The following is a 25,234-nucleotide window of genomic DNA, read 5'->3' on the forward strand; positions in this document are numbered from 1 at the left end:
TAATGTATCTCTAAAGTTATTGTATGCCCACAATGAAGTTCATTCATAAACGTTAACTTTTCTGTGCTAACACATTCACCCCATGGAAGACATGTTGAGATGTGCACTCGGTGTCAGGCTATTGATGTGTGTGAAGCCACTTCAGACTTGGCAACTCGTTTTTGCAATATAGTAGATACATGATCTTATGATCTAAACACATTTATTAATTTTTACGTTTTCCTGAACGCTGTTCTCAACAAATTATATTTCATATAAGGTTATTTTAGATCACAATATCCATTTGACAATATTTTTTGTTTGAAAGTCATACTTATTTGTTATTTTCTTGCACAGCGGTTGTCACAAAGTCTCTGATGTCTTCAGTACAGCTGTACAGTAGGTTTGACACCATATACTTCCTGGCAGTTTTGTTTTGTGAATAAAATCAAAGAAATAATTGCATGGTTGGCATTTAGTATCTACAGTTGGTATTCAGAACTTTATTTTCTGCAGTTCAACTTTGATTTGTGGTTTAATGTTTAATGAACAGGATCATCTCCAGACAGAGCAGCAGCTTCAGCGACAGACTGCTGTAATCGTCCTGCTCCACTGACAGACTGAGGAGACCCCACACTATGTGACTCTTCAGTTCCACCTGGGTGGGTAAACGTTAACATTATACACGATTATAGACAGTTACACCTGCCTCGCACTCTCCACCTTGCATTTTTTAAACTTGCATTGTGTTTTTATCACTGTTTAACTCTTTGAGGGCTGAATATTTTTTCCAAAACATTCAGTTTTATTAAAAGCATACAATACAGTATTTCCACACAAAAAATCAACATAAAACATCTGGCACTGTGAGCTATGGCTGCCAGTTTGCTGTCTCTTGTGGCTTGAGCCACTCATGGGCAGTACGACAGTTGGCAGGAATGCGTGGCAGGTTGGCGGCCAGGCTGTCTTCACGAGGCAGGGGTGGTAACAGAGGTCATGGTTTCAGTGCAGTGCAATCTGGTTTGTACATCGTGTCAAGTGGCGGTCCTCTCAGGTGAATGTTGTTGCAGGCGGGTTGGCTACACGTGATCAGCTGATGCCGGTACCTCACTTTCGTTTTCAATCTTGATCTCCAGATCACTCACCTCAAAATCAGAGTCCAACAAGTCGGATTCCAATGTAGAGATAATATGCAAAACGCCGTGCATGGAGAATTTTGCTTTGTTTTGGATTCTCTTCAATGTCTCGCTTGATGCCGATGCCATTTCTGCTGCTGTTTGCTCTTCACTATTCGTACAAGTGCACGGAATCTCAGACAACTCAACAAAGCTGACTTTCCTTCTAGCACAGAGAGTCAAACTAACACGTAACAGCGGTTCTGCTCACCATTTACCATTGATGATCGCCCTCAACCTCTCCTGTTGACAAAAGTCGACATCCGCCCTAAAACTGTTAATATTGTTTTTTATCAGTATGCTGCTGCTGGAGTATGATAATTTCGCCTTGGGGAATAACAAAGTATCTATCTATCTATCTATCTATCTATCTATCTATCTATCTATCTATCTATCTATCTATCTATCTATCTATCTATCTATCTATCTAATGGTTAGAATGGTTAGAAATTTGTGATGGATCATCTGTTAACAATTTATTTGACTTGGTTTTTGATGGTTCTTCTCCTGGTCACCTTCATTTCTTAAAGTTTATCTCTTCACATTGCAAATATAACACCATGCTTGAATTAATTAGACCAGACTTTGAGATGGTTTGAGTGACACAGACAAAGTGGTGTTATTTGGTTTTTTTTTGGGTGAGACATAAGAGGTCATTATTAAAACATACAGAACTCTGATACATGTGAGATTTTTTGTTGAAACCAAAATGTTACTCAGAACATATGAGCAAAACTGATATCCATCCACCCATCCATTTTCCAACCCGTTGAATCCGAACACAGGGTCACGGGGGGTCTGCTGGAGCCAATCCCAGACAACACAGGGCACAAGGCAGGAACCAATCCTGGGTAGGGTGCCAACCCACCGCAGGACATACACACAAACACACCCACACACCAAGGCCAATTTAGAATCGCCAATCCACCTAACCAGCATGTCTTTGGACTGAGGGAGGAAACCCACGCAGACACGGGGAGAACATGCAAACTCCACGCTGGGACGACCAAGGAAGCGAACCCGGGTCTCCTAACTGCGAGGCAGCAGCGCTACCACTGCGCCACCATGCCGCCCAAAACTGATATCTAAACCCTTTAAAATTTTAAATTGTGTTGTAAATCTAAAGCTCATTTTAAGCTATTGCAACAAGTGTCTTCCAGTTTTATCTAATCTAAACCTTTCAGTTTAGTATTTTCTTTGCTGTTTCTTAATATTAGGCTAATGGCTTTCGTTTTCTTTCTTCGTACAAATAGTGGACACCATATGTGTGCCACCATCTTTTAAAGTGGTAGTCTGTTGTTTGTGATGTCTCTCAAAAAATGTATAACAATAAAAATAACCATGTAGGTAATTCCAAAAACTACGCCAAATAAATCTGAACCTAATCATAAGAGCCAGATAATAACATCAAAAATAATGTCAGTATTAATTCCAAATTTTGAATAAAACAAATTAGTGTTCTGAAATTCTGAAGTTAAACAAAATATTTCTCTGTGAGATCCTGACAATATAACAAAAGAAAACCTCCTAAGAAGACTGTGACCCACCTGTCACAACAAGTGAACAAAGGTGGTCATCTCAGTGACTACTACTTGATTTGCACTTCATGGCTACTTTTAAAAAAGACTGCTTGCTTCATGTTATTTATATAGATTTTCCTACAACAGAAGATTACATTTTTTTCCTCAAGTAACTATTGGGTGGATTTGTTTAGGTTGTTAAAAAAATCTCTTTATTGTTGAAATTAAAAACAAAAAACTTAAAGTGAAACTAATTTATACTAGAGTATCTGCTTTGGATAAATTGAAATCTGTGAAGCAATCCTTCACACTGTGTGTTTAGCACGTTCTGTAACACTCTAATTTCCCAAATGTTCCCTATTGTCTTCATCGTATACTTTAAATATTCCGGGTAGCCTTGTTTAATTTGTTTAATGAAAAACACTGAAATAGTAAAAACATAATTGTTTATTGGGTAATTTAAAACACCTGAGGTCAACTGTACATGACAAAATGTTTGATATGTAATACAAGATAGCAAAGTTGTCATTTTGTGGTGTGTTAGACACACATGTAACACTCCGTACAAGCAGTTATGGTATACAGTGTGATGTGTCTCAAACAGCACGGGATTAGAGCTGGTCTCAGGTTCAGGTTTACAATCAGGGTCAAGTCTGTATGTCTTTCATACGTTTCTGGGATTCCCCCTGATAATTCAGATTCCTCCCTTAGTCCAGAGATGTTCCATCAGGTCAATTGGCTACTGACTGGACAGGTTTTGTAGCCATGCCATGCAGGAGTCTGGTATCCAGGTGGAGAGCTTGCCTTGGGTTCATTATAATTTTAAAGTGGGTGGATTAGGTGACAAATTCATGCATGTAAGATAATAACTCAATAAGATTTTATGCAGCTTCTAAAAGGATGCCAGGTAAGGGCTCTCACTCTACACAAAAGAAGAATAAAAGACAAAATGAAATAGTATACTGCCCACCTAAAGAAAAGAAACAGCATAATGGAGGAAAAGTACTAATTTAATAGATATTATGATGGCCAGGCTTCCATGGGGTTCATCATGCTCATTGCGCTGTGCGTTCCCACAGGGACAACTTCATTTTCATGTTCATTATGCCTTCTTCTCTTGTGCCACCTGAGCTGCTCTTTTTTTTCCTATTCCTTTTGTTTGTCTTGGTGGAGTTTTATACTTTCCACTCTTGTTTTATTAATGTATAGCCTTTGTCAGAATGCCTCCAATCTCACAGACTTACCACTGTTTATAAGGTATTGTAGTATATAACCTCTCCTCACCTTCCCTTCTACATTTATAACCTCAAGCAATTAGATGTAGTAAAAGACAAGCAGGAGTTAAGTTACACTTTAAATAATGTATTATGGATAATATTCAGAAATATTAACAATAAGCAAGTACAAGTAAATATTGGCAACCATACACCCTGATAAATGCTGATGTGTAGTTTCAGGCGGCATGCAGATATGTTTGTTATTTAAAATGTCTCTAGTTAAGGCATCATTTTTAGTCCGCTTTCTTCAGAACAGGCCGCATGCCTGTCTCAATATGGCTGCCGAGCTGTGCTCTTCATTGTGTTGTCCTTTTTATGAGGTGTGAAAGATGCTCCTTCATGATGATGGGGGAAGAGAGAGAGGGAGGGGTAAAGCAAGCAAATTGATAGACTCACTGTCCAAACCCTACAGCCAATAGGGCGTCATGGTACTTAATGGCTTCTGATTTAAAACCAGACTGGCAACTTTAGACCAACAGAATTCTAGTGCGACACAGTGGTTTCACTCCTGCCTCCAATACCATTTGTTAAGGTGAAGCTTGCCAGCTAGGTACTTGGTCTCCATGTGGGGGAAGATTGAGAGAGTCCAGCAGAGAATCACATTCCAAACTGGTTTTAGGCACCTCCCCTGACCCTGTCATAAAAGTACAAAGACTCAGTCCTAAAGACACTGGGGTGGGTTCTTAACCCTCAGACCATTTCTGTTCTTATCAATAATGTAACACTAATATTACATTGCTTTGTCTAAGTTACAAATAAAGAAATACAAAATATTTATCAACTTATATACAAAATTTCACACCACAGCATATTTTATGCTTATGCTGAGGTCCAGAGCAGGGACACCTGAGGCTGGTAGGAAAAGGTCTAGGGGGGAAACCACAGGACTTTCAAATGGCATTCCGAACTATAGAACAGAAAGTTAAACTGGAAGTGGTGACTGGCTAAAGGAGATTAGTCCAGAAAACTTAGATTTCAGAGTTGAGACAGGTAAATAGTTCATATAGTGGTAGGGAGGAAAGAAGGAAAAGAGAGGAATGTTTTGGTTTTGTTTACTGGTGGAAAAAAATACCCAATACATATCACCAGCAAGACAAGAATTGAAAGTCCTACATAGTCATGACTGATGATACCAGCAAGGTTTTGTGATTTGTCACTACTCAAGATTATTATTTGTGTTAATAAAACATCCTTTTTGATACTTGTGTCCTCCTGGGAGGTCCTCCTATAACATGGTATTACCATGATCTGGATACAGTAATCCCTCCTCGATCGCGGGGGTTGCGTTCCAGACCCCCTCGCGATAGGTGAAAATCCGCAAAGTAGAAACCATATGTTTGTATGGTTATTTTTTATATATTTTAAGCCCTTATAAACTCTCCCACCCTGTTAACATTATTAGAGCCCTCTAGACATGAAATAACACCCTTTAGTCAAAAGTTTAAACTGTGCTCGATGACAAGACAGAGATGACAGTTCTTTCTCACAATTAAAAGAATGCAAACGTATCCTCTCTTCAAACGAGCACCGTCAGGAGCAGAGAATGTCAGAGAGATAGAGAGAGCGTGACAGAAAAACAAACAATCAAAAAATCAATACATGCTTGTTGGGCTTTTAAGTATGAGCACCGCGATAAAGCAGCCGCAAAGAAGGGAGCAATGTGAAGGTATTCTTTCAGCATTTTTAGAGTAGCCTCTGTGCAAACAGCCCCTCTGCTCACACCCCCTCTGTCAGGAGCAGAGAACGTCAGAGAGGGAGAGCGAGATTAAAGCAAACAATCAAAAAATCAATACGTGCTTTTGGGCCACCGCGATAAAGCGGCATTTCTTAGAGTAGCGTCCATATCTTGTAGGCAAACAGCCCCTCTGCTCACACCCCCTCCGTCAGGCGCAGAGAATGTCAGAGAAAGACAGAGAAAAGCAAACAATCCGCTCGGGGAAGCATATCGTATATCATTGAGGAGTTTTAGTTAATATGTAACACATGCTCTGATTGGGTAGCTTCTAAGCCATCCACCAATAGCGTCCCTTATATGAAATCAACTGGGCAAACAAACTGAGGAAGCATGTACTTTAAATGAAAAGACCCATTGTCCGCAGAAATCCGCGAACCAGCGAAAAATCCGTGATATATATTTAGATATGCTTACATTTAAAATCCGCGATGGAGTGAAGCCGTGAAAGTCGAAGCGCGATATAGCGAGGGATTACTGTACTTTAAAACTTTTTCCTGAATGTAATACATTTTTCTTGACATATTCTGTGGGTAAAATCCATGTCTGCCATGCCAGTCAATCTCTGCCTAATGGAAGCCTTACTCTAAAGACAGAACTTTTTTTACCGTAATGCCATTTCGTTTTTTATGGACATTGACAATTTGTTCAGTTGCTAGCACAAAACGGTGAAGTATCACCAGAAGTCATGCAGGATTGTGTTGTCAATGCAACACTTTACAAACTGGCCTCACTTATCCACTATCTACACTGGTGTATATTAAAAGTTCTTTTACACTAATTTCTGAAGTGTCCTTGCTTAGTTTATGAGTCCTTATCTTGTTTCTGACCATGAGTTGCCTTCCCCATAGTTGCTGTCTGGTTTTGGCCTGTATGACTAAGATTAATTTCCTGGTGCTTCTAAGACACTGCCTGCTTGTCTTGCTGCTAACAGAAAAGGTGTAATTTTGTCACTTGACTTTAGCAGGTAAATTTGTTTATCAAAATACCATGAATAGCTTATAAACAAGATTAACAAGATGTACAAATGAAAACATCTATGCATTTTCTGGACTAGTTTCTTCTAATATACAGTTTCTAGGAGACTATTACATCATTATCAAGTGCAAGGCAGGAAGCGGCTCCGGACAGGACCTCAGTCTATATCACAAGGCAAAATCATACGGCGGGTCTGTTCAGAGCTGGCAGTTTAGCATTAATGTCTTGGGGATGTGGAAGGCAAATGACTTAGCACAAGAAACATCATGTGAACATGGGGCAGGGTGACTTGTAAATTACACAATCAAACCCAGGTACCCTAGGGCTGTGTTACAGCAGCTCTAAAATCTGTGAAAAGTAATTCCTGTGCTCAATTTTAACAACATTCTCAACATTCAAACATTATACAAGAAACATGTACCGGTTCACACCCTTTAAAATGTGGTATATTTTGTACATAGATTCTCAAACCAATGGCTGCGACTTGCTTTCTTGAATTCTAAAAATGCCTAAGGTGTTTAACAAAATAACAATTTGCAACCATTAACATCATTTTATATCTTATTACATGAACATTTATTAGAATCCAGCAGTCCTACCCACCCACAACCCACAAAAAAAAAAAGAATAAAATGTGTGGTCAAATCCTCATGATTTGTCTAAATGAGATCAAAACAATTTGTAGATTCCAGCTCATTGTTTCCAGCGAATTTGACTCAGAATGCATACAATCCAATCGCCCAGCTTTGACCCTTTAATCCACAGAAGGAGTTCATATAAATTAATTTGCCAGAGGGCAAACACTTCGGAAAAAGAAATCTGCATTTTCTTAAAGCGAGTCCGAGAATTGTTCTTCTCATGTCTGTTAAAAGAGAAGAGAAGGAAATGTTGGGTTAGGCAGATGATAACAACCAAACAGAACACAAGATGATTCCCATGGAATTTTATACGCTGGTTCCATTGACAAATTTCTTATTTACGACACATTTTTCATAGGTTTACTATACACATACACATAATCATAATCAATATCTCTATAGCTTACAACTAAAATAGAGAGAGGGAGCATGCGCTGATAGCGCATTGCCGCACCCTTCACACACAACAAACAACTGGTTTGGGACCCAAGTGTGGCGGGTGACGCCTCAGCACCAAAACGGAACCATGTGAGGTTTTTTTTTATGGTGGCTGGAGTGCCAATTCTGCCACCAACCTCCATAGTTGCTCCTAAATTTGACATAAACATGTGCTTGAGTTTGATTAATTTTCTTCATCTAAGTCCATACTTTTCTCATGTTAATTCATTCAAAAGAATAAATGAAAATTAATGTGCAGTTTCAGCAAGAGAGATAGCATTTATACACAAACAAACCCAGGAGATGAATCACAAAATTGAATTACTACTTTATACTTAAAATTCATTTTAAATACACAAATGATAAAGTGAACATTCTAAACGAGGTGAACAGATGTGGAAAAACAGTTCCTGGATTGGATTAACAAATGGGTGGACATCTCTTCCAACATTTTCCATGATTTATAGCTTTTCAGAAACAAAAAAGATAAAACCATGTACCTCTAAAAGGATTAAAAAAATTGTGGTCCAATAACTAGTAATGAGAATTTATGATGGTGAACGCTAGTGCAATAATGGTGGCACAGTAGTTAACACTGTGGGTTCTGATTTCCTGTCATCCAAGAACTTTCTGTGTAGAGGATACACATTTTTTCTGTGATCATGCAGGCTCCCTGACAAGTAACAACGATATTTTAGGGCAGTGGTTCTCAACCTGTGGGGTGCAAAGTTACAAAAAGAGGGGACGTGAAGATACGAAAAAAAGAAAACAAGAATCAAAAATATGAAAAAAACGTCTGTTGAAACCAAAACAAATTAACTTAAACTACATTCTGATACTAGAACAATAAATATAGAGTTAGATAAATGTCGATAAAAGTTAAGTAGGTATAATAAAATATGCATCTACATTTCAAAAAAATGTTAGGGGGGGCGCGATCAAAACAGTCGCAAATACTTAAAGGTTGAGAAACGCTGTTTTAGGGTAATTTGTGATTCTAAATTTTTACAATTGCATGGCTTTCAATGCAGTGGCATCCTATCTAGTAATGGTTTCATCTGTGTTTCTGATACTAGAACAATAAATATAGAGTTAGATAAATGTCGATAAAAGTTAAGTAGGTATAATAAAATATGCATCTACATTTCAAAATGAAAACGTTTCTGATACTACTCAGACAGACTGTGATTTTTCAGAGCCTTTGACACTATTTGAGCGTTGTTTTTTAACAGCAACATTTTTTCTGGTTCAGGATGATCTAAATATAATTTGCTCTGTGAATTCTATCACTTTCCGGCCTGAATTTTATCTCTTTCGTTAAGTGACACAAATTTACGTATCTAGGTTCTTAATTACTACAAACCTTCAATGATCTGTTCAAGAAAAAATGTCTTGCTCTACTAGAAAGCCTCAAGCAGGGCCTTTCCAACTGGCTCAATTTAAAGGTAGGATTGGTAAGAAAAATGAATGCCATCAAAATATTTCTCCAAAAGTTACCTTCCTTTTTCATTTATAAAACCAAATCTTGGGTTACTTTAGACGAACAGATGAATAATTTCATTTATATTAAATAAAAAATGACTTCACGTGAGGAAATCACTGTTCCAAAGATCTAAAATGGACAGACAATCACCATCTCCCAAGTTCCAGGTATCTTAATGAGAAGCAATATTTTTGCACAAAAATGATTCTCGTGAGAGTTAAGTGTTATTCAGATTTTGCCAGTCTGGGAAGGATTTTAGTATTTGTTCCTTTCACACTTGCTCTCTTGTGTGTGCCATTATTCACAAACTATTGTACTTATGACAAAAATCAAGTAACTCGAAACTCGGTGTGAATGGCTCTTTGATTCACAGACATTACCATCGGCTGGCCACTCAACAATAATCAAATATTTCCCCTTAACTGTAATATCCAGCTTTTAGTTTTTGCCATGCATTGGAACCCTTAGAGATTTATTGTATATATTGAAGATACTTTCACAGCATTTAACCAGTTCTGTGATGGCTACAACTTGCCTAATTACTGGCACTTTCTTCCCCAGAACATACGTCAGTTCTAAAACAAACTCATTTGTCTACTATAAAGACACTGATAATGAAGGACTATACCGCCAAAAAATGATAATTTGCTTTCTATGGCACTTACCCGATGTACTGTGTAAGCAGGAAACTTAAGCCTCATGGGAGTCACTGTTTGAATTGAAAACCCACCCACCTCATTCGTTGATCAAGAGTTCTGTCTGCAATTCAAAAAGGCAATCCCATGAGGCTTTAGTTTCATATTTATGAATTTTTTTTCCAAAAATATATATTTAACAATATTTTAGCAAAAAAAAAAAAAAAGCATGTGATTTGTATGTTTTGAGCATACAACTGGAAAAGTGACACGTGGATTATGCAACACATTTTTTCAGGGTAGGAAAATGAATGGACGTGTTAAAAGTAAAAAGGATAATACTATGCAATTAATATTATAATTATATTATTAATAGAATGTGTCATTATATTCTGTTTTTTGAAAACTCAAACACAGAAATTAATAAAAAAAATAAAAATAAAACAAAACATCTGTTGGGAATCTGGCTATTATGATAATAGACTCGAATTCTACCACACATCAACAACCATATGTTGCAAAAAAGTGTGCACATAGAAATCTTACCTGCCTTACAAATATGAATGATTTGATTTTAATACACTGCATATAGTTTTAATAGAAAAAAAACACATTACTTGTACAAATTCAGTGACTTACCCAGAGTCACACAATCAAGCCATCTTTCTTTGGACGTTTAGCTGAGAAAAAGCCACAATAGCTGTCTCGTCACAGAAGTAGAAAATTCTGTGCAATATTGTTGCTGGAAATCTAGGGCTCATATATCTTCAGATTAAACACCATTGAACAGATGTTTGAACCAGCTACGTTTTCATTATGCCTCACTAGATGTACATATAATACAACAAATGGAAAAGACTGCAGCACATGCAACATTGAGCCGAGAATAAAAAACATAAAGGAGAAATTGAAGTAGATTTTGCCATTCATAATGCATAGCACTTTTATCGATACAGCATAAAGCCATTAATGTGACTTTAATATGTTATTCATACATCCAGAGTATTCAAAATAATGACTTGTCGGCAGTTAAAGATGATGTAAAAATCAGACAGACTTTTTAGAGTATTGCCTCCACATGCCACATTGGATTCCTAATATAATTTTTCCAGCATTGAAAAGGCATTTACTTTAATCAAAATTCATCTTGTGCATTTTTCAACACAGTCTACAGCCGCTGTGAGTAAATTCGGTCTTAAAGGGCCGCAGTGAGAGCAGGTTTGTGTTGAGCCTACTTTGAGTCAGTGATGTTACCTCTTCCCTAATTTCTACTTGTTGTTTTCATGTTGTGCCATTTAAAAGAATGTCTTTGAGATGGATGGTGTCAGAAATTCACATCTTCACAGTATTTTAAATGGACTGAAAAGGCTAGACAGATTTGCGTTAATATTTGCAGTAGAACAAAGAAAAAAACAAAATATACTAACCCAAGAAGTACAATTGAGCATTTACATATGGCAGCAGACTGGAGGAAATGAAGACCTGCAGTCATAGCAGCCATCTGTGAGTCTGGCAACTTAGTTTACAACAACATTTCACAAATTATACAGCTTGAAACTAAACTTGGAAGAAGTTTAGAGACGTACTCCAGGAATCCAAAAAAGCACGTAAAGCTGGAATCCATGCATTTCACTGTAAGTGATTACGAAACCAATTCATTGTGAATTACCAGATAATAACAGTTTGCCACAATCGTGTATTCTTACAGAAGGTGTAGTTGGTGACATCTGTATCTACATAACTTTATAAAATGTGCAGGACAGCAGGGTGCATTTACCTTGTGGTCTGAATGTGGACCCTAATGGCCCAGTATAGTGATGAGGACACTCATCCATCCATCCTCTTCTGCTTATCCGAGATTGGTTGCGGGGACAGCAGCTTGAGCAGAGATACCCAGACTTCCCTCTCCCCAGCCATTTCTTCTAGCTCTTCCGGGGGAATCCCAAGGCGTTCCCAGGCCAGTCGAGAGACATAGTCCCTCCAGCCTGTCCTGGGTCTTCCCCGGGGCCTCCTCCTGGTTGAACATGCCCGGAACACCTCACCAGGGAGGCGTCCAGGAGCGTCCTCACAGGTGGCGCAGTGGCAGTGCTGCTGCTTTGCAGTAAGGAGACTGTGGAAGATTGTGGGTTCGTTTCCCGGTTCCTCCCTGTGTGGATAGCGCTTTGAGTACTGAGAAAAGCACTATGTAATGAATTATTATTATGATGGGGACACTGTGCTGTAAAAATGCCCCTCATCCTGTGGATGACACTGAGCCTCTGTGGTCATAAAAGATTCCTGGGCATCCCTCGTAAAAAGTAGGGTTGTATCCTGATGTCCAGGCTAAATTGTCCTACATGGCCTGGTCTTCTGGCCCCCTAATCATCCACTGTCTCTAACTGGCTATCTCTCTCAACACTTCACCACCTAAGAGCTAATGTGTGGTTAGCACACTGGCACAGTAATGGCTGCTGTCGCATCATCCAGCAGGATGCTACACATTAGTGCTGGTTGAAGTGGCTCCACACTAACTATGAAAGTGCTTCGAATTATGAGGAAAGTGCCATCTAAATGTAAAGAATTCTTCTTCTTATTATTATTATTATGCACATGACATGCCCAAACCATCTCAACAGGTTTCTCCCCGTTTATTTTAAAATCCTTAAAAATCTTTTTAAATTTACATCTTATTTGGCTGTGAAACAATAATAAATGTGCATGCTGATCTACTACAGCGGAAAAGGAAGAGATTTTAATGAAAAGGATCGTAAGATTGAGACTTAGTCAAAACAATGAGCCAGGTTTGGATACCAAAGAGTCTAGCTGATCTTTAACCAATCCTAATCACTAACCAAAAATTAAAGTTTAAAAAACACAAAGCAGGGGATCAAAAGCCAATATGTAGAGAAGCAAAAGTAACAGCATGAAAGAGTTTTGGTTTATTCAATCTCGGGTAAGATGGGCTAGTATGTGGCGATTTCAATTGCCCTTGCAAGGCAAGCATCAAACTCAGAAAATGGCAACCATGTGAAAACAAAATGGTGTTTCAATATAAGGAAAATAAACTTACTCCGTACTTACTATGTAATACAAAGTAACGCTATAGTTAATTACTCAGTTGTCATTGTTATTCCACAGTGTATATAATTACAATGTAACAATTTATCACTGATCCAAAAACAAGTGTACTTACATAGTTATTATGTACAGTAATCCCTCCTCGATCGTGGGGGTTGCGTTCCAGAACCCCCCACGATAGATGAAAATCCGCGAAGTAGAAACCATATGTTTGTGTAGTTATTTTTATATATTTTAAGCCCTTATAAACTCTCCCACACTGTTAACATTATTAGAGCCCTCTAGACATGAAATAACACCCTTTAGTCAAAAGTTTAAACTGTGCTCCATGACAAGACAGAGATGACAGTTCTTTATCACAATTAAAAGAATTCAAACATATCTTCTCTTCAAAGAAATGCTTGTCAGGAGCAGAGAATGTCAGAGAGAGAGAGAGAGAGCGAGATTAAAGCAAACAATCAAAAAATCAATATGTGTGCTTTTAAGTTTGCTGCGGCATTTTTTAGAGGAGCTTCAGTATCTTCCAAGCAAACAGCCCCTCTGCTCACATCTCCTCCGTCAGGCGCAGAGAACGTTCGAGAGAGAGAGAGCGAGATGAAAGCAAACCATCAAAAAATCAATAAGTGTGCTTTTGGAAGCACCGCGATAAAGCGGCATTTCTTAGAGGAGCGTCCGTATCCACTAGGCAAACAGCACCTCTGCTCACAGCCCCTCCGTCAGGCGCAGAGAATGTCAGAGAGGGTGAGAGAGAGGCAGAGACAAGCAAACAATCAAGAACCACACGGCAAACATATCTTATAGCATTGAGGAGTTTTAGTTAATATGTAATACATGCTCTGATTGGGTAGCATCTAAGCTATCCACCAATAGCGTCCCTTGTATGTAATCAACAGGGCAAACAAACCGAGGAAGCGTGTAGCATAAATTAAAAGACCCACTGTCCACAGAAATCCGCAAACCAGCGAAAAATCCGTGATATATATTTAGATGTGCTTACATTTAAAATCCGCGATAGAGTAAAGCCGCGAAAGTCGAAGCGCGATATAGCGAGGGATTACTGTATCTGTACTTTCAAAATGTAATAAAAACATCAGGGTCTGTAACTAAAACTATATAACAGATGTTCTATGGTCTGGGAAATTGTAATGGAGAACTGCAGTGATAACTGCATAGGTTTTCGATGAGATTTCAAGATCTTTTCTAAATGGTGAAAACATCTTTGCAAAATGGTTAACGCTTTTTCCCAAAATCTAGAGGGCCACCTCCTTGACATGTTTTGCTTAAATCAAGAATTTGTCACATTTTTGTAGTTGTGTTACACTATTTATCGTTGAATTTTTTGGGCTATTATTATACCCATCCCTAACATAACACTGCCAAACTTGCATCATTCAATCAAGGTACACAGGGTCGCAGAGCCATTCTAAGCATCACCGAGCACAAGGCAGGAAACAGCCCATGATGGGGAGCCATCCCATTACAAGGCCCACTGACAAACATACCAGCAGTCACGCTCTCACACATGTGGCCACGTAACGCAACCTACAGTACATGTCCGTGGGATGTGGCAGTAAAACCCATGAATAAGACATAGGGAGACATGGGTAGAACGTACAAATTTTACACACACATCTCCAGACAGAATTCCATCTCAGGATAATGAATCTGTGAGGCAAAAGCGTTAACCATTTTGCAAAGGTGTTTTCACCATTTAAAATAGATCCTGAAATATCATCGAAAACCTATGCAGCTATCACTGCAATTCTCCATTAAAATTGCCCAGACCATGGAACATCTGTTACACAATTGTAGTTACATACCCTGATGTTTTTATTACATTTTGAAAGTACAGATACAATGTAACTATGTATGTACGCTTGTTTTTGGATCAGTGATAAATTATTACATTGTAATTATATTAACTGTGGAATAACAGTGACAACTGAGTAATTAACTATATCATTACTTTGTATTACACAGTAAGTACGGATTAATAACTCATAGTTACACTGTACTTATACAGGTAATTACATAGTAGTTACAGTGTAATTATGGACACTTAATGTAGTGTTACCAAATAGGTAAACTTTTGATTGAAGAGCTACAAAAATATAACAACCACAGAAATTAATTCTACAAGGTATAAATTACGTCTCTAAGACTCCAGGAATGGAATAATAAATAAACAAATTTCATAAATTGTGACACATGCACATTTAGTTTCATTCACTTTATAATTGTAAATTATAATCTTTGCTTTTATACATCTCTCTTTGAGATATTTTAGCTCTTTAAATAACCCCATCCTTGGCTGATTCCTGCCTTGTGGCCACTGGCACTAGAACAAGCTAATGCTCTTCATTTCTGATCATTCTGATAGGAACGTTCTTTGGCATACGTGAACTACGGATCCGCGTAGGGCCCTGACCCGGCCCTGACTTACAATTTTTTTTTTGTTGTCGGGCTGTGGGCCTGGGGCTCCTGGCACTGCAGCCATCTGTGCCAGTCCCTCACGTTGTTTGTCAAGATACCCTCCTGATCCTAAATTTTATCGTTCTTTTCCGGACGTTTTATTGGAACACCTTCCTGAGCTTCTATCCCCCCGGAACCCCAACCCATCCGAAGCCTGCACATTTCTGAACTGCGTAGGGCCCCCAAACTGCTAAGAATGACCCTGATTGTGAAAGCGGATTCAGAAAATGCATCAGTGGATTGATTAGTTATTGATGATGCTGGAAATGTTCATGTTCACATTTTATTTGCCATATGTAACCATTATATTAGAATTCTTGCACTACTTGAGCTTGATGTCTCACTAGCAATCGAAAGGGAAATTTAAAAAGAAAGGAAATAAAGAAAAGCTGTTTTTGTGTTGTGTTTTGCAGCACATTAGATTCATACACTAGGGGTAGTGTATATGTTCAGAGTGATTATACTGGAATATTCATTCCTTAAAAGCATTTGGACGGTGACATTGGAATGAAAAGTACAGACCAAACGTGACTTTGATTCGAATAGCATGGACAGGTCAGCCGGTGCCATGTCTCTGGTAATTACACTGCGGTTCTTTTCTATCAGATCTATGCACACCTGGCCAGCTGTATTGCTGCTGACAGTCATATTTGTGTGTAGTTTTCAGTGACTCAGTAACATTTCTTCTGCAGCTGCCACTCTCTACTGAACTGTTTTTATTTAAGTAAAAAAAATAGGAAACTGTGGCTCCCTTGTTGTATATCTACACTGTATAAGCGTTCTGCTCTTGACCTTTGGCCCTGTTATCCATATTATCATTAATGTACTGCTTTGGATTTACTTCATTAAGCTCCTTCGAAAATTTCCAGGCTTCTGTGAAAGCATTTTTCACTCTCCTTTTTTATAAGCTTATAAGATTTTTTTAAGCCAGCTCTGATAATAATAAGATCTCTTTGTCATGCTACGGCCCCATGTTGCTCTTATACAGTATGAACTGTAACTGTAGCACTAAAAATGTTCTTGAAAAATCGGTGACCAATATTCATGGAAACATGCTAGATTTAAAGTTTTTAGTTCACCTTCCAAAAATATATGACATGTTTTTGAACCAGCTGCACAGTTTTGAATGAGGTACAGGGGCAGTTATGAATTAACATAGACTGAAGTTGAGAATGCTGTTGGGGTTCCTGCTGATTTTCGATCAAGTATCACTCTGCATGTGTGTCTGGAACTTCTTTAATAACTAAGTATAGCTCTGATTTTTATATTATTGTTCTTCTCCAGCTTTGGTTAGCTGGCCACCATGAAATCGGGTCTTCAAAAATGGTGTGAGGCCTCCATGAATAAGCACAGAAGCAGGATAGAACCTTGATTAACTAGAGGAAGCTCACCATAACTCAGCTAGTTGGCAAAACAGCACAAAATGTCCACAAACGTATCAAAAATGCCTAGAGGAGGGAGGATAACTGTCAACCCCCAGCTTGTGAAAACAAAAAAAAAGTGCCACCATAACTTTATACATAAAAAAAATGTATTTATCAAAAATAGAACAATAAAAGAAAATGTTCAATAGAGTACAAAAATGCAAACAGGATGTGCCTAAAATTCAACTCAGTCGCCAAGTCTCAATACACAATCTTTAGGCAGTATCCAAGAAAATAAGGTGAGAGTTAAAAAAAAATAAAACAATAAATCAGAATAGACAGAAATACTTACAGAAACTCCACAATAAACCGAATTATCTTCTGCTCTGAGCCTTTTTAGCTGACTCAAATAGCCAGAGGGAGGGCCCAGGAGTGGTGATGCCAGGGTGGCCCTACCTCCTGGGGTTCCACTGACAAAGAACAACAAACATAGGTTCACTTAAAAAGACAGACATAATAATAGACATAATGTGCATAATGCATAATAGACAAAGTAAAGTGGTGATCCTGAAGAACAACATCTCTCATGTTACACCCATATATCGGGCAAACTGTGAGGTCACCCTGTGTTACCACCACTTAATTTTTTACACACAAATGATTGTGTTTCATACAAATGTTAGGAAAAGGAGACATGGACATGGCACAAAGGGTTAAAAGGCATCCTAAAGGATCCATAAAGCAGGCCAGGACCCTAACTAGCCTGCCTAAATATGGCCTCATCCCAGGCAGCTAGGCTCCAGACTTAACTGGACAGAGGTGGTCCATCCATCCATCCATTATCCAACCCGCTATATCCTAACTACAGGGTCACAGGGGGTCTGCTGGAGCCAATCCCAGCCAACACAGGGCGCAAGGCAGGAAACAAACCCCAGGCAGGGCGCCAGCCCACCGCAGACAGATGTGGTGTACAAATCCAAAACCAAGGAAATTGATTAAGACCTTTAAGATACAACTTCAATGTTTAAAAATATACAAAAATGCCCTTCAAAACAGAGGATTAACATAAACCTTTGTATGAAAAGACAAATGCAAACAAGGTTTTAAATTATACATAGTTTATTTAAATAAGGAAGAAAAGTACAAAAACTGGAAAAAAGTCAGAGGTATGCCTATAAAGGCAACCGAAGGCTAATAAATCCAAGACCACAAATCAACATGGACAATAAAAAAAAATAGTGAATAACATCTAACTAAAACAATATTAACAAAAATTGTACATGAAAAATAATTTAAAAACAAAAATAAAAAAGAATATTCACATAAGCCAGGTAACAAACCCTGGCTGTTAGATAACAGCACAGAGTCTGTAAGAATGGTAAGGTTTGATGAAGTTACCAGTCTTAAGGGTTTAAAACAAATTATGATGAGTCTCCATACATGAACTGATACAAACTGATAGAGTCTTAATAATCTGGAATCAAATGTCACAACAACAAAAGAAAAACAGTGAGGCACTTTAAATATGGCAAACAACTCCCCCATACTTTTAAAAATCGATAGCCAGGTTGCGGTGGTAGTGGAGAATTTCAAGTTCCTAGGTGCCATCATTTGGCAGTACTCTAATATGGATGGTCAGTGTATCTGTTCAAGTTGGTATCCTTCAATAAGGGCGCGTAAATAAAGACGAGCTTCAAAAGGGCGACCTCAATTGGGCACAGCGAATAAAGGCAAACGCAACAAAAATATTACAGAATATTTATTAGATAAAGGCAATGATTGAACGTATAAAAAGGCGAAAGCAAGAATATTAAAACATCCAATTAATTAATGCATGAACTTCTAACAAACTATTTCTAAAGCTCTCTATATTTCGTTGTTTTCTGCTCTTACTCATTGTTGTGTTACACTTGAAGCTGTAGATTATGTGCAATGTCACAGGAAAAACAGGAAGTTGTCCAACGACCGCTGATGACAGACCTTGGGTTGCTGTAGCCACGAGTTCCTGCGGTCTGTCAGTAGAATAAGTTGCTCGTTGCTTGATGTCCACTATTGCTTTCCTTGTTTCGATCTTCGCCACATCTGGAACATGGTTGTGCGTAGATGTTCTCTTGACGAATAAACCATTTTTGGTATGACAGCGAAACAAACATTTTCCAATCCTATATTCAGTGCATTTCCTTTTTTCTCCTTTCTGAATGTGTAGCCTTCGACTACGAGTAGATCTGCACCTTTGTTGCTCTTCACATATTACAGAGCCATTTGAACTAAATTATCTACGAACGCCTTTATTTGCCGCGCTCAATTGAGGTCGCCCTTTTGAAGCTCACCTTTATTTACGCAAGCCTTTATTCGCTGCGCCCTTTTGAAGTTCGCCTTTTTGTGCACACCCTTATTGAATAGAGCCGTTAAAGTCAACCACTGGAAGATGTTCTTTCTGAGAGAAATAAAGACAATGATCATTTCCTGTAGCTCCACTACTAAAAGAGTTATGACCTTCTCCATCATGATTTTCTATGGCAGTATGTCCTCTGAGAGCAGGAACTGACCAGGGAGAGTGGTGTGCACTGCTTCTAAAATCATTTGTTACCCTGCCTCCTCTATGGATTCATTCTGCTTTTTCACAGAAGAACTTAACTAACTAGTCACACTTGTCCACCATACTCTCACGCACTTTCAGTCTGGTAAATGCTCCAATCAAACAAGCCCAGAACTAGCAGATTTCACATAACTTAACGTCTCAATCTTTACGAGTTTCCAACATTAGTTTGATAAAGATGTCTAAGTATTCGAGCGCTTTCTGAGAATGACAGCTACTGTTTTCTTATTGTTTTCCTTATGTTGTAAGTTTGCATTAATGTTTTATGTGAACGAGCTTCATGAAATCATTTTCCATGGAATTCATGCTATTTTGGTGATAAAGTTAATAAAGTTTTCACAAGAGTAGTTGTTAGCAGAGTATGTTCGGGCAAAATGTAATGAAAATTTACTAGTGTTTTATGATCCAAAGCTGTATGCCCTGGATCCTTGGGTAAAATAAGCAATGAAATGATTACCACTTAGCGCTCAGAATATCAGAGCATCAGCTGGACAGACCCAAATATGTAGTGAGGGTGGCATTAGAAGTGGGTGAAATAATGAAGGACTGGGCTGGAATTGCTGGGAGACTTTTCTTTTGGAAGGGCAGCAGGTGCAGTTGTGAGCATATTGTCTCGATTGAAACGGTGTATAGTCAGGGTGAATTCTGCCTGTGGAAAAAATAGCAACGTGGTCATTGTTGGCCATGCAGTGGTTTAAATGTAGAAAGTGAACAGTGATTGTGGTGGTGTGACCTGGGGCAAGTAGAAGGCCATAACTAGAGGAGCAAGCGATGAATCAGATAAAAGGTTCTAGATGGTACTTTAGCAGTTTGGGCATACAGTGAGGGCATTATATTTACATGTAAATGGTTTCCAGTTCAGTAGCATTCATTAATTATTGCCGTATACTGTGTTTGTTTTTTGTTTATTTAAATAATTTGTTTTGTATCCTCTTCCCAGTCCAAGTACTGGGTCAATACAATATGTTGCACATGGCACAGTTTTGTAGACTCCCATTTAATGTTCATTTCCTATATACTGCAGCTATATTACTAATTTGTAGATAGAAAGGTTGCTTGTAATGTCCCATGAAGAAAAATCGAAAGAACGGTGACCTTCCTTACTGTCATAAAGACCTATAGTGTTTTAGCATGATGCCAAAGATGAGACACATAAAGGAGATGGCAGGACGACTTCACACATGCCACAGCCGAGTTCAGTTTTTAAAGCAGCACAGGTGTCTGGGCTGCCCACCCTTTAGTGATTAACTTGACTGCTGCCAACACCCTATGTGATGTTGTCTCATTTCTGCTGTCTTTTCAACTGAATCCAGAGGAAACAAAGTAGCTTCTGTATTTAAGTTACAAAAAAAAAAATGTATTTTCAGAAATATATATATATAATATATATATATATATATTATAAAATAATAATTTTATGCTTAACAACTAATACGTATGCCAAGAGAGTAGTGAACAGCTTTTGTTGTTATCAAAAATATCTGCAGTGACAAATTCTGACAAATTCTTCATTTTGGTAATTACTGGTTATTATTTAAGAAATTCCTACTCGTGTAGATAGATAATTTGTTAGCTGAAAGTTCTCAATGTTAGTGTGTCAGAGAGAGGATGTGCTGCATTGTTCATAATGGAGCTCAGTTTTGTTTTGTCTCCTTTGCTTCTACTGCCAGGGGGTTCAGAGTGCACCCAATTACTGAGCCTACATTTTAATTCACCGGTTCATTTAGTGGGCCTCTCTTGAAGTGATGATACTGACCAGTACACCACAGCCTAGAAAATCATACTGGCCATCACAGACCATCTCCTAAAAAAGAGAGACCACTCTGCACTTCCTTATATAGTTCCTGTGTTCTGAGACCAGACCAAACTGTCATTAATGTGGACCCCCAAGTACTCCTAGGAGTAGCCAACCTCTACATCCACACCCTGAAGTTACAGACAATTCTTTCAGCACCAAGAAACCAAGTTCTCCACCAGAATCCTCTCCTCTGTTTCATTGCCTTTATCAAAACACCCAATAAGATTGAGGAGTTAGTCGGATAGTCCATTATCCAGGACACCATAGGCTCATCCACCTGCAAATCTCTGATATTATGATGATTAAGAAATTCACTCACTAGTAAAAAAAAACCATATTGAATAAAAACTGTTTTTGAAATCGCTTTTTAACTTTGCATTATGTTTTAACATACAGGTAGTGTAACACCATCCATTATCCAACCTGCTGAATCCGAACACAGGGTCATGGGGGTCTGCTGGAGCCAATCCCAGCCAACACAGGGCACAAGGCAGGAACCAATCCCAGGCAGGGTGCCAACCCACCGCAGGACACACACAATCACACCCACACACCAGGGCCAATTTAGAATCGCCAGTCCACCTCACCTGCATGTCTTTGGACTGTGGGAGGAAACCCACGCAGACACGGGGAGAACATGCAAACTCCACGCAGGGAGGGCACGGGAAGTGAACCCGGGTCTCCTAACTGCAAGGCAGCAGCGCTACCCACTGCGCCACCGTGCCGCCCATTAGTGTAACACCAGGAGCAGCAAATATAATTTTGTTAAAAAATGTAAGCTCAAAAACAAGTACCTTTGTCTAAGCAGCACTTGAAATAACGTGCAATTTTCTTTCATTTTTGTTGCCTTCCCTATGAGGTCTAAATACTGTATGTGTTGTACATGAAATATGGGGTTTTGGACCCAGAGGATTAGGGTTTTTAATAATTGTTTTGCATTATGCAATATTTACAAAGTTTACACTACGAAAATGCATATGCAAAAACTAAATATAAAAAAAGTTTAAATGGGAGTTTTGCTTTGGGGTAAGAAATTTACTTGACAAAATTTCTTAAAGATAAACAATCATAAATTTTAAATTTCCTTAATAATTCTTACAATATTGAATACTAGATAGATAGATACTTTATTAATCCCAAGGGGAAATTCACATACTCCAGCAGCAGCATACTGATAAAAACAATATTAAATTAAAGAGTGATAACAATGCAGGTATAACAGACAATAACTTTGAATAATGTTAACGTTTACCCACCCCGGGTGGAATTGAAGAGTCGCATAGTGTGGGGTCTCCTCAGTCTGTCAGTGGAGCAGGACGGTGACAGCAGTCTTGACTTAATGTCACAATTGAAATACTTTTCTTCGTGCTTAGATTTCATTTTTTGTAGTGTAATACTCTTGTTGCACTGCTGCATTGTTTTTAGTAGTACGTCGACTGTTGACAGTGATCTCCCAGAATCCCCAGGGAGTAAACGATGTGTGACGCCATTTTGAGCAACACCGTAATGACCGGCACTTTCCGTTCTGGTGTATCTGATTTTAGGATATGTGCTGGCATGCATTGCAGTGTTTAGCTTTGTCTATTCCTGCTTGCAAACTCCTCATTTTCTGGTTAAGAGATTTGATTTCTATGCAACAGGGCACCTGTCTTTTTTGGTTTCCATTTTAAACATGGCGGCTATCTTTTGTGGTTTTGAATTTTGCCTGTTTTCTCCCGATCTTTTTTTCATTTAAAGCTTTATCATCTCATCTTGAGTCAATACAGGAGGGGAAATATTATGTAGGGGGACCCTCACATGTTCACGTGGTCCACTGGGGGTGCCTTGGAGGAATAAAGGATGAGAACCACTGCTCTGTACAATAGGATTGGTGCATAAAGTGACCAAATGGGTATAAAATGGTCTTGATGATTTTTTTTATGAACTTTAACCTCTTAACGCGCACACGTACCGGTCCCGGGACATAACAACGGTTCAAAAACGTTACAGTAATGTGTGCATGCCCATCCGACACCCTACCCATCAAATGAAACTTCAAAGTCTCGTCTTTCCGATGATATAAACCATTTTGACACACAACAACCACAGCACTGACACTAAAGCCTTTTTTACAGAGAAGTACATACTTTTAAGAGTTGACTGTGCCTACCTTTGAAGACCCCCTGCAAGTCAAACATCAATATTTCCGAGCAGTATTGATCCCATTGTGTCCGTAAGGCTCCAGCGAATATAATCCAGTAAAACGATTTAGGTCCAAAACACACGATATATTCTCAAAGGGACAAAAACTCCAGAAAACGTTTCATAACTTGAGACCACCTAAGTAATTTTTTTTCACTTATATTGCTCATATTAGACGTAATTTGTTTCTGTCGGCGATAACCATGCTACCGCATGAAACACGGAAGTGTTAGCTTTCGAAAGACACCTAAGTTGGCCAATTACGATGGGTCTGGGGTTGACTGGCACCTCGTATAGCCAACCAGTGTCACAGAAAGCTTAGATGATGACGTCTGCTTCAAACTCTGGTAGAATCTACCAGTTTGATTGGACACTGTGACTGACACTCAAAACTTACAGCCAATGAGCAGCCGAGCATTTTGATATGTAACTTGCCATACTAACTTGTAAACAAAACGATCGGAGCTGCGTGAAGGTGGCATTTGTGCCAGTCTGCAGAGTTGGTGCGTGGTTGTTTATTGTGATTTCGCCAAGTTTTTCGCATTTTAAATATGAATAAAAGTAGAAGTTTAAACGTAAATAAACGCTCGATTAAATAATAGATGCATGTACGCTGCGAAAGTATTCAACCGGCACACGGGACGTGTAATGGCAGAGAGCGACGTGCCACGCCCTTGTGCTTTCTGCTTGCTAGTGATTGCTGCCATCAAGTGGCACATGGAAAAACGCTGAGCTGTGTTGTAACAGTTTGTAAAAGAAATATATATAGTTTGTGTGCATTTTATAAAAAAAAGTAAAAATAAAAATATAAATATATTTTTGGCCCATAACTTGTATTGACTATTTTTATATAGAAATGTGTATTTTTATTGTTTTTATTATGGAACATGAATTTCCATAACTAATAGAGTGACACTGTGTGTAGATATAGATTCCTTTAGGTGTAAGCTTTCAGTAGAGCCCTCATTGATATCTGTGGGTTGAAGCATTCAAAAGTTATTACACTTTTTCCATACGTTCCAAAATGTGGATAATGGTCCCTCTAAAAAGCCCCTGGGCATGCCCACATAAAAACTGGTGTAAAAAATGTCATTTTGACAGGTATTCTTTTCAAATTTGAAATGTGAGTAGTCAACAAGTTATTCTGTTGGTACATAGTGTGTTTCTGTCCCCACCTACCTACTGCAGCTTTATTTTCCTTTATTTTCATAAAAAAACTTAGGCGAGAACAAAAAAATTCGTTTTTTTTGTGAGTTCTAATGTGCATAACTTTTGATCAGTCACACCTACAGTGATTCTGACTACTAAGGGTGAAACTAGAGAATGTTACCTTTACAAAGAGACCAAACATGTGTTTATACTCCAGATAGTTCAATAACAGCAATGATTCTAATTTGGAGAGGTCGAATTACAAGCGATTTAGCAAAAATGACCCCGAATGATAAGAACTTGTTGGATGTCATTGAGTGGGAAGAGGAAACAAAATGAAGAACTCCGTATAGAACTGGGCAGGTTTTGAGTATTCATAAAATTAAAAAGTTGTTTTATTTAAGGCAGGTATAAATAGACGTCTGTGATGGCCTGGTGCCATGTCTAGGGCCTCCTCCTGCCTTGCAGCTGATGCTTCTCAGATATGTTATGTTAAACAGGAGTCTCTTTTCATTTTCATGTTAATCTCTTTTTCAAAGGCAGTATTATGTTTATAGAAAGCAAACTAATTTCTTAGGGAATTCCAATAATCAGCAAATCAATATAAAGTCCCGATAGAGTCCAGCCCTGGTTTTGGTGTTCGTATTTAATCACCAACCTCAACCGAAGTAAGCAAAAAGAAAAGAGCTGTAAGCAGTGCTCTGTGCAGATATTGGTGGTGAGGATTTAGCCATTATATTAACCAAGCCAAGCCGCAAA

The 25,234-nt window shown here is 38.5% G+C and overlaps 1 protein-coding gene across 2 annotated transcripts in view; it reads right to left on the minus strand.

Annotated features, from left to right (window-relative positions):
• Positions 1 to 6,129: 6,129 nt before the first annotated feature.
• The window catches only part of adck1 (aarF domain containing kinase 1), a 900,828-nt gene continuing 881,723 nt past the window's right edge, over positions 6,130 to 25,234 (minus strand). For both annotated transcript variants that reach the window (XM_039741371.1, XM_039741370.1), the window contains one exon: positions 6,130 to 7,523. In XM_039741371.1, coding sequence (XP_039597305.1) covers positions 7,355 to 7,523 — 169 coding nt within the window. In that variant the 3' untranslated portion in view covers positions 6,130 to 7,354. The remainder of the gene's footprint in view (positions 7,524 to 25,234) is intronic.

Source organism: Polypterus senegalus, chromosome 18, assembly GCF_016835505.1.
Source record: "Polypterus senegalus isolate Bchr_013 chromosome 18, ASM1683550v1, whole genome shotgun sequence".
In the NCBI taxonomy this organism is placed as follows: domain Eukaryota; kingdom Metazoa; phylum Chordata; class Cladistia; order Polypteriformes; family Polypteridae; genus Polypterus; species Polypterus senegalus.